This window comes from Nelumbo nucifera, chromosome 2 (assembly GCF_055504915.1).
Source record: "Nelumbo nucifera cultivar China Antique chromosome 2, China Antique-T2T, whole genome shotgun sequence".
NCBI classification, from domain to species: Eukaryota; Viridiplantae; Streptophyta; class Magnoliopsida; order Proteales; family Nelumbonaceae; genus Nelumbo; species Nelumbo nucifera.
Window position 1 is genome coordinate 108,261,198 of NC_142650.1, and position 18,742 is coordinate 108,279,939.

At 38.7% G+C, this 18,742-nt stretch overlaps 2 protein-coding genes across 2 annotated transcripts; both read right to left on the minus strand.

Annotated features, from left to right (window-relative positions):
• Positions 1-4,674: 4,674 nt before the first annotated feature.
• LOC148802747 (putative disease resistance protein RGA1) lies at positions 4,675-8,256 on the minus strand. Its single transcript, XM_088897975.1, has 2 exons — positions 7,015-8,256; positions 4,675-6,885 (listed from the first exon to the last, which is right to left on the minus strand). The coding sequence occupies exons 1-2, from the start codon at positions 8,254-8,256 to the stop codon at positions 4,675-4,677; spliced, it is 3,453 nt and encodes a 1,150-aa protein (XP_088754101.1).
• Positions 8,257-16,063: 7,807 nt separating this feature from the next.
• Positions 16,064-17,877, minus strand: LOC148802748 (putative disease resistance RPP13-like protein 1). Its single transcript, XM_088897262.1, has 2 exons — positions 17,469-17,877; positions 16,064-16,413 (listed from the first exon to the last, which is right to left on the minus strand). The coding sequence occupies exons 1-2, from the start codon at positions 17,802-17,804 to the stop codon at positions 16,366-16,368; spliced, it is 384 nt and encodes a 127-aa protein (XP_088753388.1). The 5' UTR covers positions 17,805-17,877; the 3' UTR covers positions 16,064-16,365.
• Positions 17,878-18,742: the final 865 nt, after the last annotated feature.

Genomic DNA, 18,742 nt, shown 5'->3' on the forward strand with positions numbered 1-18,742 from the left:
GAGAGTTAGGGACACGTTACAGGAGGTCTCCAACCACTCACACCTATATAAAGGTCGCATTTCCACTTCAAGAGGTATGCACAATTACTCTCTCACACTCTCTAATCTATTAAAAATCTTTAAGTACTCTTCATTCACTTAAGCATTGGAGTGCCCACCCCAGGTAAAAGCAACTTGGGCACTCTAACTTTCTCTCTTGTAGAATCACATAGCTTGGCCAGACTTAGTTTAACCAAACTCAGCTCGGCCACCGATAGAATAAACTTCCAATTCGTCATCCAAGTCATCTACCATGTGAGAGCCGCTAGATCGTGCACCATCTGTGGGAGGGGTAAGGCAGGGGTGAGGAATGGTCTCTATGAAAGATAGAGAAGGGTCTCGTGGATAGGGAAGTGAGGATCTTTGGGTTGAGGATGCAAGAAATGGGGATAACTTAGTGTACTAGGTAACAGATTGCTTGGTATCAGATGACCTCTGATACGAGGAGAATCCCTATTTATGGATGGGACCCCAAGATCCTAAAAGGTAGGAGGTGAAGATATTCGCTTCGTATCGGGGAAGGGAATATTTGATTCGCTATCAACTATTGGATGTGCTACTAGGGTATCGCCACATGTTTCATGAGGATCTTCTCAGGGATTGGCTTTCCTTATCCTTGAGATCCCCCATTACTCATGTGTGCTACTACCTGGCAATGGTGATGTCACCGTTTGGCGGCTGGTATTTCATCGATTCCACATGGCAGCTTGCAAGGTTCTTTGTTGTCGTGGGTCCGTGTGCGTCCGAGCACATGCAAGCCTCGCCATGGGCTTCGCCTACTGTTCCTTCTAATCCGTCATCAAGAGTGGGCTTGCGAGATGTGAATTCATCACATGTTGTAGCGAGTGTAGCTTTATCGCACGTTCAGGTGAGCTTGGGTCCTTTGGACAGGTCCTTGTGGGGGTTTCTTTAGGTCCAAGCACTAACTGGGCTTAGTGGACTGCAGGTTTATCCCGGTTTTGCTTTGTGTATCGAGTTCATTGCCGAGGTGACATTGTGTCGCAAGTTCATTGCAGCATGGGGGTCAGTTGCAAACTACTCGCATATGCTTTTATGGTGTTAATCCTGATGTCTGAGTGTTCTTTAAGGGTCAGTTGAGTGTGCTCACTTAACCTTCCTAACTGCTGCCCAGTTAGGCTTCCTTGTATGGCGTGGGACCCAATCATTGATCTACACATCAACCACATGGGTTCGGCCCAACCTTTGTTACAAGGTCTGACCGAATACACTGTTATGGACAGTGCACCCCTTGAAACCCATCAAATGGGCTCTATGGGCCCAATACTTACCCTAAGTGGTCCTTGGGCCAAGCCACCTTGTAACACCTAGGGACTGTGGGCAGATGCAAGATTAGCCCATCAGGTATTATCCTCAATGGTCTTATACTTAACCTCTCAGCCCATAATGATCATACATTGCCCGACAAGAGAGGACCTCTCCCTCGGCTGCAAGGAATAGTGTTGCACTCTCTACTTATATGGATCCCGAGAATTAAAACCTTTTGCAAACCTTTTAGAAACCATAATATATATACTTTTATATCTCATATAAAATATACTTTGCAAAACAAATCTCAACGATTGAAATCGGCTGCCGACAGTCTTGGTTTCCATCAGTGAGAGTGCATCCCCGATCATTACCTTTGTCCGACAAAGGGGCTGATCCTGTCACTATGATCACCCACTCAGATTAATTCTCAGACTGTCCCAACATACCCAGGTTTTGACCCCCGCTAAGGATCTCACTGATTGGTACATCAAAGACAGCCCAATCCAACACCCAGTGCAGTATTATAATCGAGTCTAGGGGTCGAGTGTAACATTCCAGTTTTTCCCATTAATCTCCTAGGTCCAGGGCAATACTGGAAATCTGGTCCAGTTCCAAGATTCAATTTATCCTACATTGTATGTGCCTAGGGTCTCACCTTGGCAGTTGAGACAGGCCACCCCAACCTACTTGCTGGCACCACAGTGTCAGCCTTATCAGGATAGGTCTCCCTAGACCGACCCACCGGCTGTGAACATTCTAAACTAACACGAGTCTCATTAAGTGTCCAGTTTAAGGGTATTACATAGAAACATACCAAGGGAATATGAATCAAATATGCACTTTTATTCATTTTCAATAAACTCATAAAGTGCATCATTCTGATTTAAGCTAAGGGCATACAAAACTGTCTAACAGCCGGTGGATGAAGAAGTTCGTTAACGAGTTGGGACATATTGGTTCTTGGATGAAACACCTCTCCTATAAATAGGTGAGACCCCCATTCATTAGGACACAACTTAATGTTGCATTACACTACCATGCACAACACCCACCAGACACCTTGGCATATGGAGCTAAGGGTGTTAATGGACTAATTTGGGATTGAACCCAATCTAGTCCAAAATCAATTTGGAAGGAATGGATAGACCAATGACACATATTGGATTGGACCAATCTGGTCCAAGATATTTATTAGATTGGATTGGACTTAGTCCATATTGAGTTGGATTAAGCCAATATCTAGTCCATTGGTATAAGATAAGAATATAGGTGTCAATGGACCAGGTTTGGGTTGAAACCAATCTAAATTAAAATGAATTTGAACAGATTGAATAGTCTAGGCATTGTCTTAGATAGTCCAAAATGGTCCAAAATATTCATTGAATTGGATTGAACCTGGTCCATTTGTAATGGACTCACGTTGGATTAGATCAGATTGGACCAAATCCAATCGAATTAACACCCCTACATGGAGCTCTCCAGCTCTCCTTATGAGTTCTCCAACTCATCACATGGAACTCTCTAGCTCATCACATGGAGCTCTCCAACTCTCCTTATGATCTCTCCAATTTTCCACATGATCTCTCCAGCTTTCCACATGACTCTTCATCTTCCCACACGAGCTTTCACCTTACCTCACTAAGATCTCTGGCTCACCTTGTCTTTCCTTGGCATTACTGACTTGACCGTCAGCGTCCACGCCCTTGGGATATCACTCGAGGCCTCTGACGTCTCTTTTGGTTGTAAGTCTTTCTTAGCAACTGAGGTGATACCATATACCAACAACTTCTCATATTCGACCTTATGGCCAATTTTAAGGTCAACAGATTTAAAACACAAATAAAATGGTGTTCTAGTTATCTATTCTTCAACCTCTCAAATCGTTTTCGTTATCTGGATGCAAATTCAAATATTTGTAGATGTATGAAGAAGCAAGTTAAGTTGCTAATGATGCAGTTGAGAGCATTAGAATAATGGCTTCTTTCTGTGTAGCAAAGAAGGTGTTGCAGTTCTACAAAACAGAATGTGAAGGCTCGATGAAATCAAGGATAAGGAAGGGTTTAGTAAGAGGGATTGAGTCCAAGCTCTCCTTTTTCTTGCTATTTTGTGTTTATTCAGTGAGAGTTCCATGTTTTCTGTGAGATCATTCAGATTTGATGTCCATTATATATAGAATGAGGATCTAAGTCTATCATCTGTTGGGTGAAGTTCATAACAATGTTTTAAAAACTAATCCGGAGGTCGAACCATTTTTGCTCTAGGTCACGGGTCACCGTTTCAACTGGCTGAGTCGAACAATTTAGAGTATGCCACACCAGTGCATATATGTAATATAATATATATATATACATATATATATATATATATATATATATATATATGTATGTATAAATATGTTTTAGATGTGTTATATGTGTTACATGTATAAACAGTCTATCATCTATTGGCTCCCATTTGAAGCCAAAAATGGGTTTTTTTTTTCGTGAAAATAGTTGGGCAAGGCACCTATGACTCCTTGGGATGCATAGATCTCGAAAAGTTGCCCAAATTAAACAAAAAAGAATCATCTCAATCGGACATCGGAGTGCAAAGATATGGCCTTCAAAAGTTTGTATGCATTCAATCTACAACCTTTGACCCGGTTACTGGGCCGAATGGGTCAAAGGTCAAACCGATAAGGTCAAATGATTCTTCACCATGTCTATGGTTTTTGACCGTCTGGCACGTCTTGATTGAATTGGACACAAAATCCTGACCAGATGATGATTTGAATGGTTCGACCAGCTGAATCAACCGTGGGTTGAAAACATTGGTTCATAGACCATTTTGTGTAGGCCTCCCCTGTTCCTTGGTAATAATTCTAAGGTCTAAAGAAATTGTCAATTTTCTCATAAAAGATAAGAAAGATCAATATAGAAATTAACGAATAGTTAATCATCAATGGTTAACTTGGTTCTACTGTTTGGCTAGGATTGAAAAAGGAAAGCAGTAGACAGAATACATCACGCGCGTGATTCATAAATTTCACAGCCTTGACTGTCCATAAACAAGAGATATGAATGAATTAATACAAAAATTAATTTATTTGTTGTTAGTTGATGTGGGTTGGAACATACATCACGTAATTGTCAGGTTGTAATAATAAGAGTGCTGCTGACCTACACCTGCTGCAGATGAAGTAAAGTGACTACGTACGTACCGGAGGAAGACGAAGGAAGTATGATGCTGTGGATAAAAGTAAAACAGAGATAGTGACGCGCCATGGCTTCTCATTTTTGGAGTGATGTGACGAATGTGAAAGTTGAGAAGTAATACAGTTCCCAATCACTTAATAATTAAAATTCTCTCAGTAGGTCATCAGCAACATCATTGTATTTCCACATCTGGGACATGAGATATTTTAGGCCAATCTTTACCCTTACCGGTTGCGCATCTTTTCTTTAACTTAGGACATTTTTGAATCCGTAGAATCTGTAGCTCTGTCAGACGCCGCATACCTTGAGGTAGTGATGATAGATTAGGACAATTTTCAATATGAAGTTCCCGAAGGGATTTGAGGTCTCCAAGCTCCTCTGGAAATGCAACCAATTTGGGCATATCGTCGATCTTCAAAACTTTTAGGGCAGAAAGACCTCCGATGCCCTCCAACGAATGAAAGATTGGACAAGACTCAATTTGTAGCTCTTCAAGATCGGCGAGGTATTGCTTCACTGCTTGAGGATGCAATGATGTCAATTGATGACAAAATGAAATATGTAAAATTCGGATAGAAGTCAAGCCTTCCATCGCCTCCGAAGGAAAAGACTCTAGGTCTCTGCAGTGCCTAATTTCCAAGGATGTGGTGGTTACATGAGTAGTAGTAAGGAAGTGTTGAGAAGAAGAAGAAGAAGAGGATGATGAGTTTGTAGTTGATGATGTCAACATTAATGGGATGGGGATGGGGGTTTTATCCTTCTTCGTCTTCTTCTTCAGAATTAACTCCAATGCCTTGGCATCAATTCCATATAATTCCACTCTTTCACGTGCCGGCCAACCCCAAGGAATACTTTCCAATTTAGGACAACCCCTTATGCAAAAGTCATAGGGAAGGTGAGGGAACAGTACTACTGATAATGAGTTATGTGGCTCTTCTTCTTCATCTTCTACTACCACAACTTGCTGATCAGCATCTAATATTTCCATTATTATTGACCAACTCTCCAAATTAGGCATGTACTCGAGTCCGAGTAGCTCCAAGGATGGGAAGAATCCTTCTCCTTTTCTCAATTTAAAACTAATATTCTTGAGGGCTTCCAACCATTTTAGCTCAAGGACCTTAAGGGAAGGGAGTGGACCTGAGAAATCTAGAGATTCGCATCTTGTACAATTCTCTAACTCAATTCTCACTAGATTTGGGAGCAACGAGGATTTAATCATCCAAGAAGCAAATTTCATCCCTCCATACCTTTTTAGCTTCAAGTTCTTTAGATTTGGATGTGGCTGCAGTCCTTCCAACGCATCATCATCATTATCCCCTTCCCCTCCATATTTTAATGTCAAGGATCGAAGGTGTGGCTTCTCCTTCAAGTTTGCTTCCTTGCCATCTCTCACTTGTTCAACTCCCCTCATAGTTAAATCGCCGCTTAGCTGCTGGTTCAGCCCATGCAACAGCTTAATATGCTCACCACATAACCCCAATCCCTTGATTCTCCTAAGTCTTGTCAGTAATCCCAAAATGTCAACTGGCAAATTTTCAAGTGAACAGGAAGCAAGACCTAGAGTGTGCATATTCTCTAATTTTGTAATAGAAGCACGGAGTGCTTTGATTCCCTTGTTCCAAGAGAGGTCAACATGCCTTAGGCTCTTCATATTCCCAATATCTTCTGGCAATTTTTCAAGACCACAAGCTGTAAGTTTCATGGTCTGCAAATTTTGGAGCTTAGTAATTGATGTAGGGAGTGTCCCAATATGCGGATTATAAGAGAGGTCAAGGTACCTTAAGTGCTTCAATTCACCTATGCTACTTATTTGCAAGCTCTCAATACTTCTATTATGTAAGTCTAACACGCGTAAGCAAGCACAGCTCATTATTCTTTCAATTGGCAATGCCCTGTCACCAAAATATACATAGGGCAAGAGTAGAAGAGTCCGCACCTTTTTAGCAAGTTTTAATTCTGACCAGAATTCAATGCCTTTATTTCTTTTATATCCTCCACTGTCAAGAAGTGTTACGTGTCGAACTCCTTTCGCAATAGTTATAGTAGGTGGTGGAGTCACCTCTCCATACCTGGCCCTCTCTATCCGAAAACACTCGACCCCTGCGACAGATTGAGCAAGGTCATGCACGAGGTCGTGCATTTTGCAACTTACTATGTTTCCCTCTTCATCTTCTTTTGCTTCCTGAAACATGCATCTCCACAATAGATCGTTGAAATACTCCTCACCTATTTCCTCCAAGCTCCTCTCACTACTACTACTACTCCCTTGATCATGAGGCGGTTGCGATTGAATGAACCCCTGTGCCATCCATAATTGGAAGAGGGTCTCCTTTTCTATTTCATGATCTTTGGGAAATATTGAGCAATAGGCGAAGCATTGCTTCAATTTTGACGGCAAATGGTCATAGCTTAGCCTCAGTACTCTTACAATTCTATCTCCTTCGTCATCATCATCACCATCACCAAGTGGGGATTCTTCTTCTATTCTCCAAATTTCATTATTTTTCACATACAACCACTCGCTTTCTTGGGTTTTAAAGCGCATCAAACTCCCTAGTGATTTTGCTGCTAGTGCTACTCCTTTGCACTTTTTGACGATTTCCTTTCCAATCTCCACCAGCTTTGGGTCTGGTTCATGTCCTTGCTCAAATGCACGTTGCTTGAACAACTCCCAACATTCTTCTTCATTCAACCCCTCCAAATGGTATGCTTCGATACCAACTGTCCCCATGATTTTTGCCACCTTTTTGCTACGTGTTGTCACTAGGATTTTGCTTCCCACACAACCACCCATTAGCAATTCTTTCAGCTTATTCCACTTCTCTGCTTTATCGTTCCACACGTCGTCCAGCACCAGTAGATATCTCCTCCCGTCCACAGCTTTTCGAAGGATAGCCTGTAGTTGTTCCATTTCTTTGTTGGAACAATCTATATCTGAAGAGTTGGCACATCTTATAATTTTTTGTGTTAACAATTTTACATCAAATTCATCGGACACGCACACCCACATTCTCGGTTGGAAGTGCTCTGCCACACTCTGGTCGTTGTAGACCAATTGGGCAACTGTGGTCTTCCCCAGTCCCCCAATTCCAACTTTGGGAATGATGGCCACATTCTGATCAGCTGGATGATGATGATGATGAACACCATCACCACCACCCAAGTTGGAGTCGGGGGGTCCCTTTAATAAAAGCTCTACAATCTTCTTTTTATCTTGGTCTCGTCCAATAACATTGGATTCTTGTACAAAGGAGTGGGTTTCCTCCCTCTTTATCTTGGCAAATGGCCTAGTATCATATGACCTCTCCACTAACTTCAACCCGGGTATTTGGCACTCAAACCCATCAAGCCTCTCTGTGATATTTTGTATCCTATGGGACATCTTAGAGCTAAAGACTGGAACAGAAAAACAGCAGCTTGAACATACCTTCTTCCCCATAGATATAAAGCTTCTGCTACGACCAGCATGGATTTCCACCTGCCGTAGCAAAAGTCGGGTTGCAAACTCGTCCACCACGTCATCTGCATCATAAACAGCATCCTTGAGCCTTGTCACCCATTGTTTCACAACCTTGTTCTTGGCTTGCTTCTCCTCTGCATCCAGAAGCACAATTTTGATTGCTGTGACCTTGTCTTGTAGCTTTCCAATATCATTTTGGACATTCAGTGCCAGCCTAATCTCTTTAATTGCTTCGGATGCCAAGCTCTCCAGTATCTTCCCAACCATCTCAAAAAGCGCACCTTCTGCCATCCTTTGCTTGCCAAAGAGAAAACAGACTAAAGCTTGCGGTCACAACGTTCCACTCGCTGATCAGAATATAAAGAAAACAACTTACCAGGGGGAGTGAGTTGGGTTTCTATTGTGGTGTGGCCTGAGTCTGATCTTATCCATTGCTTTTATGTGTACCCAAATTTTTGGCTAAAATTGATATGCCAATAATAACATCTTTCTGGGATGGTACAAGTCAAGAAGACACAGGCCAGTTGTGGACTTAATTATGGTTCATTCAACCAAACCCATGTGCAAAGGCAATAATGTAAAGAAGCACTTGGAATAGAATAATAAACTCAAAGACTTGGACCAAGTCAGCATTCACCTCCACCTCACCTTGGAGAGCTGGATAAGATGATGACGCTGCCGACAGTTTTAGCATCATTGAATTTTCCACAAACACAGCATTCCAGAGGACTTTGTGGGCTCTGATTTAGTCTCTAGTCTTTATTAGGTTAGAAGCTAGAACCAATCTAAATTAAAATAGATTTGAACATATTGAACAGTCCAAAATATTGAATAGGACCAGTCTAAAATGGTCCAAAATATCATTGAATTTAGATTAGATCTGTTCCATTTGTAATGGGCTGACATTGGACCAAATCCAGTCCAATTGACTCCCCTACTTGCACTCATCCACAATTTCTCAGTACGTATTCCCACTTATTTCTACACACCAATACACCACTGCATCAACACTTTGGAGCACCAGTCTCCTAAGTTCCGGTATTAGAGACGTAATGCAGGCTGCCATGCCGAAACTGTAGGCGGTGCCGGCATGAGCCCTCACGGGCCATGGGCTGGTACGACCTGTGGGCCACAAGCCCTTGGCCCAGCCCAAGACGGAGGTTTGTGCCGTATTAGGCACGGCCTGTTTTACACCTTTATTGGTATTGATTGATTGACAATAAGAGTAACATTTTCTTAGTGTATGGTTTGAATCAAATACTAATTTAAGATTGGGCTAGACCAGATTATAAGCTGTGATAACGCGTGCATAAATAGCAACAACAACGTTTCTGAATTGAGGGACACATCAAACACTTCGTCTTGTTGGAGTACTGCTCACAAACATAAAATTCATCAATCAAATAAATCAAATCAATTCAATTACACAATAGAAGAAATATAGAGATATTATTCTATGGAAAATGAAGATTCAGCCCAGGGTTAGAATTTTTAGGCCCAAAGTACATTTAGGGTAGGTTTTAGTTTAGAATTGATGCTAATTCATGGGTGGGCATTGATGTATAAAATGGGGATATTTGACATTTTGAATGTTTTTAGATATGCAGTGAAAATAAAAAATCTGCAATGGGCTAATCCATACTTTTCCGAACATTCTAACCTAGCTAAAAGATTAAGTGAGGTATTTAAATAGGTTTTATTTCTCTACATACATACAAATACCATTGAGCCCCCAGGCTTTCACAAAATTTTAGCAAGAAACAAATTATTATATTTGCATCAGCATAATTTCCGGATTTAGATGAGGTATTATATTTGCAAGATCATATTGTGTGGAGCTAAAAGTGTCGATGGATTGGATTTCGGTTGGACCCCATCCCAATTAAAATCAATTTGAATGGATTAGAAAGACCTATAATACATATTGAACCTAACCCATTTGTAATTGATATATATAGTATCATACTGGATTGGATTGAACTAATATTATCTGGCCCATTGACATAAGAAAAGAATACGGGTGTCAAAGAATCAGGTAATCAGGTTTACATTGGACCCAACTTAAATTAAAATCAATTTACACAGTTCGGATAATCCAGGCAATACATTGGACCGGTCCAAATGGTCCAATGTATTTATCGAATTGGATTGAACCCCGATCCATGTGTAATGGATTCATACTAGACCGGATTGGATTGGACCAATTGACAGCCCTACGTGGAGCAGCTTAACATTTTGTTTGACCCATGCTTAGGAGATTATGATGGAGATATGTCAAGGTGACTAGCTACCCCTACTCCACGTAAAGAATAAAACGAAAAAAGACGACCTCGAAACATTGTTGCCGTGAAGAACAAGAAGGTACTGATTTTGCCTTATTTTCGCTTTTTTTTTTTTTTTCATGGTTAGTTGCACAAAAATCTGCTTCAATTCTATAACCTCAGAAGCTTCTCCAGAATTCTAATCATCTGTTGAATACAACAATGGGGCCCGAGATTTAATCCTGTCAAGGATGCCTATGGTCAAGCTAGATTCTGCAACATTAGTTAGAAGACAAAGAAGTCATCGGCACGCCTTTATCAGTAGACAACTAAATATATGTTTGAGACATCATATGCTTTTGTTTTCTCTAATTTCTTCAGCCAAGATTTGTGGGAAGCAAATAACCTTCAATATTCTTCAATTCAATCCAATTCAATAAATATTTTGGACCATTAAGGTGCAACCCAAAACCAGTCCATTCACACCCCAATCTCCACTTAAATGCTTGTGTTTGAATTAAAAAAAAAAAAAAAGTTTTATGTGATTCAGGTCGTCGATGTATCGTTTACGGTGTTTTTCAGTTGTATTTCCATCACCAGCGATTGAAATAAAAACAGATCAAATGACGTTTTCAATTTTATTTCAATCAATAGCATGCTCATTTTTTATGCGATGTATTTGTTAAAGAAATTTCCAGCTACTCTCTTCAAAATGATTTTTAGGGGAAGTTCACTGAAACAATGCTATAATTGCAACTAGGCCATAAGGTAAGGCAGAATTTTAATTTTTTATTTAAACATTCTCTTGAAGTTCAAATTTTGGAATCTTGGTAAAGCATACAAGAGGAAGAAACAAGCACAATAAGGAGACACGAACCAATTCAATCCTAATTCCTTTATTAGGAGTGTCAATTGGATCGGATTTGGTCCAATCTGATCCTGTGTGATATGAGTCCAATATAGATAGATTATGTCCAATCCAATCGGGTCAATACTTTGGACCATTTTGGATCGACCCAATTTAATGTCTGGATCATTCAATCTATTCAAATTGGTTGTAATTTATATTGATTTCAACCTAAACCTAGTCCATTCAATTTATTCAAATTAGTTCAATCAAACCCAATCCAATATAAATTCATTGTAGATGGACTAGGTACTATCCGATCTAATATATACTTTAGATCATTAAGTTTGGACTGGTCCACTTCAATATGTCTTACCGATGCATCCAATCCATTTAGATTGGTTTTGATTTAGATGAATCCAATCCAAAGCTGATCCATTCACACCCCTAACCTCTACATTAGAGGTTTTATATAACCCCATGAAGCCAAGGGAAAAGAGAAAAAGGCCATATTATCTTACAAGGTGACTTATGCACTATTGGAGCCTTTCTTCAACCAAATCCCTGCCCTCTATTTATCATCATTCAGTTATATTTTGAACTGAAGGTGACAGTTAGCTTGCTGGTTGTAGCAAAGACATGATTTAGAATCTTGCCTTCACCAGGCATTGGCTCTGATAATCTGATTTATATACTCTTATGACTTTCTTAGCAGAAGGCAAGTCTGGGTCTTCATACAGGAACCATAATTCTAAATCAGAATACAAAGTCCTGTAATGACAGTGCAATCCAAATGTATTCTTAGATTTGTTTAGCCTGGGCTATTTCATCTTGGGCTTGATCTCAGGTTAGTATGAGTTATAGGCCTGGGATTCTGCTCTTCAGGTTGGGTCCAATGTTTCTCTGGGCCCTGTTCAGACCAATCAAGTGGGTTCATAGGATCCTATTAGGCCCTGTTTGGTTCATAGGAATAGGGGTTCGGAGTAGGAATTGAAATGGGTTCAACTGTTCGGATGGATAGAATTGGAATCCTATTTTCATTCCTGGTGGAATGGCCACTCCCTCCCCTCTCTTGGGAATGAAATCCCATTCCTGTTAATTTCAATTACCATTTCAATTCTTGTTTGAACCAAACAAACTGTGGGAATGGGCCATTCTAGTTCTGATTCGAATAGATTTTGGTTCTGATTCCGATTTCAACTGTGAATCAAACCCTTAAAGAATGGATTGCTTTCACAGATTTTAATTAACTATAACTTAACATTTAATTTACTTTTCAAATGTACAAGTATAGATAAGGACCCTCCAGCACTCCAACCTAAACCTGACCCAACCCAGCTTAGAAATACTTGACTCCCGAATCCAACCCAATCCTATAGGGTCTAACCTGATTCTAATCCAACTTGACCTGTATAGTTTTAAATATATTCTAATATATTTTGAAGACTTAAAGTGCATTAGTTTAAATAAGAAAATTATTTTATAAATTTTAAGGTATTATTTTTTTTCCATTTAAAATAAAAAAAAATTCAAAATCAACATATAAATAAATTATAAATTTTAAACCTATAAAATTGGAAATCAAAAAATTACAAGAATAGTTATATATATATATATATATATATATATATATATATATATATATATATATATATATATAAAAGGCATCATGACCCGATAGAGTAGATCAGTCAAAACCCGTATCCAATTCGAATCAAAAAAATCAAAACCTAACCTAACTCTATACAAACCGGATTTACCGTTTAACCCGACCATTGGCATCCCTAAGTGTGGAGACGCAGCTTGTAAAATCATTTTTTAAGATTTTTATTCACAACCTATGATCCATGTATCCCAAGTGCTTTCTAGCCAGCCCAGTTGATCTTCAGGTAACACAATGGTGGGTCCCCACCATTTGACTGTATTACCAATTGGTTTAATCAACCCAACAGATCAGAACCAATCCGACCTCATTAATTACATTAGTTTCAAGCCAGCATTAATTGAGTTCTGATTAAAATAGGGTTTGGACTGGCTTTATCTGTTCTAACCTGATTACATCCAAATTAAATATATGAAATAGACACCTATCCCTTATGGTTAACCATTTATAACAATTTCATCGAACATAATTGACTCTTTCCAGTCAGAGCGACCTGGGTTTAGTTCTGAGTCTCTTAGGCTCAGTTTGAAAGGAGTACAAATGCAAATATGTAGTGTATAAAATCTTACTTTTTTACATTGTTTTGTATATATTTGCATGGCACATATTTGCATTTTCACTCTTTTCAAATTCAGTTTTAGGGTCAGTTAGAAAGAATATAAATACAAATATATACAAAATAATATAAATTACGAGGTTTTATATTTTACATATTTATATTTTTTTTGGTAGAAACTACATATTTATATATACTCCTTCCAAACCGAGTCTTACTTTCAAACCCTATAATGTTTAGCTCGGAAATGGGTCCGCACCCGACCATTGACAGCCCAAACGACATGGCAAATTGCAAAACCAGAGTACTGACTTTTTTGGCCCACAGTCCTGTTGCTGGCCCATACCCAAGTACTTACCTATTGATGGATTGGATGGTCAACTCCAAGCAGATCGACTGCAAGTTGAAGCATTAATGTCATGGAGACAAGGACAAACCTACAAGAACGCTTATTCTCCTTTTCTATCTTAAAGCTTAAATAATGGAACGATGGGTTAAATCCCTGACGAGCAACCAACAGGCCAAACCTTTCTACCATAACCACTCTCTCTCTCTCTCTTAACAAAACAGTATAATAAGTTATTTCCTATCAACTTACTATCCAGACCATTGTAGCGGGCACCGCTTTGGCCTCTGATTTTTGGGTCAATGGTTCGACCATTTGGTCCCTACATATTAAAGGACCTACTTCACCATCACAAATTTCCACCACTACTTCCACCTCCACCCTCTCCATCACCTCTTCCATAGTTCTACTACAATTACAAGCCACCTCCATCCTCAACACCATAGCCTCCTCCATACAATTTCCTACCACCGCCACTGCCGTTCTATTGCTACAAGTCCCCACCTCTACCATCTTCATCACCTCCTCCTCAATCCTACTACAATTACATGCCACCCCCACCACCTCCCCAACTTCCACATTATTATAAGCCACCACCTCCACCCTCAGTACCCTCACAACATCCATACAATAGACTACCCCCACCATCATTAGCACCACAAATTCTTATTGATTCTATTGCATTATAGATCATAATACTACATGTTCTCAATGTCATCAAGCTACTAATAAACTACGAGGCTTTATTGTGTCAATAACTACTTGAGAGCAGATGGCCATTGAACTTCTCCTTCAACAAGCATTTATGTCTCAAGTTAGAAATCATCGATGGCAATCTACTTTCCAATTCTCCTCATCCAGTGATGTCCACTCAACTTGTATGAAACAGAGTTTGAATAAGCTAACTTGTCTTCCAGTGTAAATTGGATCTTCTCTCTTTCAAGTTGCCTCATCAAATACTCATCAGTCATGGATGTGAAGAAAGCTGCCCTCTGCAATTTAATTTCTTCTTCATGCATCTTCTAGCTAATGACTCATGCTCAGCATCTTTTAATATTTTACAATTAAAGGGTAAATTACAATGACCCCCTGTACTATGGGGTCAATGACAAATACCCTTTTAACTTTCATTTGTGACAAATACCACCCTGAATTTTCACTTTGCAACAAATGCCCCCTTCATTAGAGTTCTGTTGATTTTGAAAAAGATTTCCATTCAGCTGTTTAAAATTTTAAAGTCCCAAGCTACCCTTTTCTTATTTATTTGAATGATTTATGATTCAATTAGGTTTCTAAATATAACATTGAAGCCCTCTTGGTTGCTCCAATAGATCGTTATAGATTTCTAGCTGGATTCAATAATCACATGAAATAGTAGAGGTTTCCTTTTGATAGGAAAAAACTTATGGCTTTGTTTGGTTTTTCTTGATGTATTGGAGAAAGGAATAGATGATTTTTATATCTTAAGGTGAAGAGAGGCATTTGTGTGAGTGAAATGAATCAAGATTAAAAAAAAAAACGTTTTTCTGTGCCAATGAAATTATTCTTGTTATTTTAGCTGGTTTTCTTTGAAGAAAATGGAGGTTACTTTTGGTTAAATAGGGTTTAAGAGAAAAGGGAAAGAAAAAGAAAATAAGTAAAGTTTAGGTGGCAATTTTGATAATTTAATGCATTCTATCATTTGACTAAACAGTCAAGGAATATTTGTCACAAATGAAATTTCAGGGGGCTATTTATCACTATCCCCATAGTACAAGGGGGTTTTTGTAATTTACCCTTAAAAAACAGAACTTGTATTTAAAATATTATTAGCTAACTTATAATGCTATCTTGTTTTTCTAGAAGCAAGATAGCATTCAATGTTTACAAACATTTTCTATTGTAGAATTTTACCTTGTTCCCATTTGTTATAGAAACAAATTAGAAAGAAAAAAAAATCTTATTTATTTGACCTTCTACAAAGTAAATTTATTTTCACATTTCACAATTCTTATTTTTAATGTTCATAATTCAAACAAGATGATCCCACATTAAATGGTGGTTCAAATCAGACTAATTAGGCAACCAATTGATGAACCAGAAATCAGTCCTTCTCATCAAGGTTAGAATGCACATCAACTGTTAGATTGGACTCTGAGTTTGACAGAAGACTTTGTTTCTTGGTCGTGGTTAGGTTACACTCCTAATAAATCTGAAATGGGCCATTCTTTGATGCAAGATAATCGTTTTGGTAGGTATGAGGTAATATTGATAGAAAGGGGGTTTTTTATCCTAGAAGTTGGGTGTAATTGATCCAAAGACAGCAAAGGCTTCAGTGGTCTTATTCATGAGGTCTCTTCTTGGAGAAAACATAGAAACCTCTGAAAATAGTATTTCCTGTATAATTGGTCTAAAATGAGATTAGAGCATAAGAAGTTCATTCATCTTGTGGTTTCAATAGATACAAAGGAAGTTTCTGGAATCAAGAATCAAGAAAATTGAAATAAATCACATGGTTAAAACAACCCACGATTCTTGATAACTAACTAATTGATCTCGTGGTTTCAATAGATACAATAGGAAGTTTCTGGAAAGAAGTATCAAGAAAATTGAAATGAATCACATGGTTAAAAGTAAAAACAACCCACGATTCTTGGTAACCAGCTAACAGAAGACGATAATTCCATATTGTAATGTGCCCCCTCAAGTTGGAGCTAGAAAGGAGTTTGACGATGCTCAACTTAGATATCAATGCAGTAAATTGATCTTTTCCAAGAGCTTTGATGAAAATGTCTTCTGGTTGAAGTGTACTTGATGTAAACATTAAAAATTAGGAAAAACAAAGTCTAAGGCAAATATTATAATGTTATGATTGTTTATTATTGTTTAATATACGTAAACTAGTGTCATTAGTGCCATTAGACACTACATAGCAAATGTCCAAATTTTCAAAACTTATTTTGTAAGGTTAAAATCAATTTAAACAATTATACTTAAATCAGCCCATCCAAATAGGGTTTTGGTTTACTAGACTCAAAACAATTATATAGTGCATAGGCAACGATTTTACCACACTTATATCAAAAATGGATTCATGCAAAAATACACGTAATGGAACCCATTAATGCAGGCCAGACTAAGTTATAAAGAAAAGGGCCACTATAACACTAGTGAGGTCAAGCCTTTTAAACCCAAATAAATTCCTAAGTTGAGGCCCAGGAATGGGTTCGGGCCTTTCCGTCTTGTTATATATAATATATTTCAAGGATAGGGTTATAAGGACATATTATAGTTGTGGCCCAAATAAGGGGGGCCAATATTTTTTATCCTTAGATATCCAAAAGATGGCTTGTCATGTACCCCCAGTTGGGTTACGACTATTAGTCATAAGTAAAAGGCCTTTTAACTGTGGTCATAATAGATTTCTACAAAAACAAAAGAAATGGAGAAGTCAGACAGGATTAATGTAGATTTCTGATTTTCACTACAGACCTATAAACATTCAAAATGTCAAAATCCCCCACCTTATACATCAGTGCACGCATGTGAATTGGCATTAATTCCGAGCTGACACCTACCCAAACTGTATTTTGGATTTAAAAATTCTGACCCTGGGCTGAACAGTCATTCTCTGAAAAAGAGAATGATGAATGAAATTAAAGCAAGTCCAAATCTGCTATATATGGGCCCATTAGCATTCACTTGGAGAGCTTGCCTTTCTGCCAGTTTGAATTTTGTATCCTTTGGGCTATTTGGCGCTCAAACCTATTAAGCCTCTCTGTGATATTTTGTATCCTATGGGCCATCTTAGAGGTCTAGACTGGAACAGAAAAACAGCAGCTTGAACATACCTTCTTCCCCATAGATATAAAGCTTCTGCTACGACCAGCATGGATTTCCACCTGCCGTAGCAAAAGTCGGGTTGCAAACTCGTGCACCACGTCATCTGCATCATAAACAGCATCCTTGAGCCTTGTCACCCATTGTTTCACAACCTTGTTCTTGGCTTGCTTCTCCTCTGCATCCAGAAGCACAATTTTGATTGCTGTGACCTTGTCTTGGAGCTTTCCAATATCATTTTGGACATTCTTGGCCAGTCTAATCTCTTGAATTGCCACCCGAATTGCTTCGGAGACCAAGCTCCCCAATATATTTTGAGCAATGCCGAAAAGCACACATTCTGCCATGTTTTGCCGAAAGAGAAAACAAACTAGGTACAGCACTGGTGTGTTGAGAGGTTGCAAGAGTTGTAAGTGAGGGTCTCGCAACCATTGGGGTTAATATATGACACTGCAAAAAAGAAAAAAATGGCAAATGCAGATAAAGAGTCGACGAAAAGTACTTGGGAGGATTGTTAGGAGTAGATCCGAACTCGTTCCATTACCAGTGGACGGACCCAGTCCCAGGCAGATGTTAAGGCACATTAACTGGAACAGGTGTTACAAAGCTATTGGGTGCTCACTCATTATGCTTATCTAACATGTCTAATTCTGTCCAACGAACAAAAACATTTGAATAAAAGACGTATTAACTGAAACAGGTGTAACACAGCTATATCTATTAGATACTCATTGCTTTTTGCTTACCTAAAGTGCCTACTACATCCAGACCCGTCTCAGGTAGCTGAGAATTAATAGTAAATTAGTATTGGCATTAATTAAATGGTAAAGATGATAAAACCAAGTCTATTTGATTGGTAAATTTGCATAATGGGTACAGGTACAATTACCGAATCTTATATTATTCGACTCAATAACAGCAATAGCTCCATGTGACGATTCCACTGGCTTAATGATTTTCAAATACAATCTAAATCCGAAAATCACCGAAATCACCGACTGGCTTTTGTTTTTCACTTTCTCTTTGGTTTCACTAATTGATCTATCTCGGCCTTGAAATCTTTTTTTTTTTTTTTTCATTTTATTCTAAAGCAAAAGGAATCCCATGCGTTGCACCATGTGACAATCCAGAGTGATGGATAAAAACTAGTGTTTTAGTACATGCAATTTGGTGCAACTTGACTTTTAATTGCACATGTCCCCGATCTCCTCCACTTTTCTCCCATACTTTCATTCATTCAGTCGGTGGTTAAGTCTACCACATTTATATATCTACCTATGTGTCT

What these genes read in the sequence shown, in the direction of transcription:
- LOC148802747 (XM_088897975.1), bottom strand. Translation starts at nt 8,256, where the DNA reads ATGGCAGAAGGTGCGCTTTTTGAGATGGTTGGGAAGATACTGGAGAGC. An exon ending in AAGAAAGCGAGTGGTTGTAT is followed by an intron (nt 6,886 to 7,014) that starts GTGAAAAATAAT and finishes TCAAAATTGAAG; the next exon opens with CAATGCTTCGCCTATTGCTC.
- LOC148802748 (XM_088897262.1), bottom strand. Translation starts at nt 17,804, where the DNA reads ATGGCAGAATGTGTGCTTTTCGGCATTGCTCAAAATATATTGGGGAGC. An exon ending in TTATATCTATGGGGAAGAAG is followed by an intron (nt 16,414 to 17,468) that starts GTATGTTCAAGC and finishes CACTTCAACCAG; the next exon opens with AAGACATTTTCATCAAAGCT.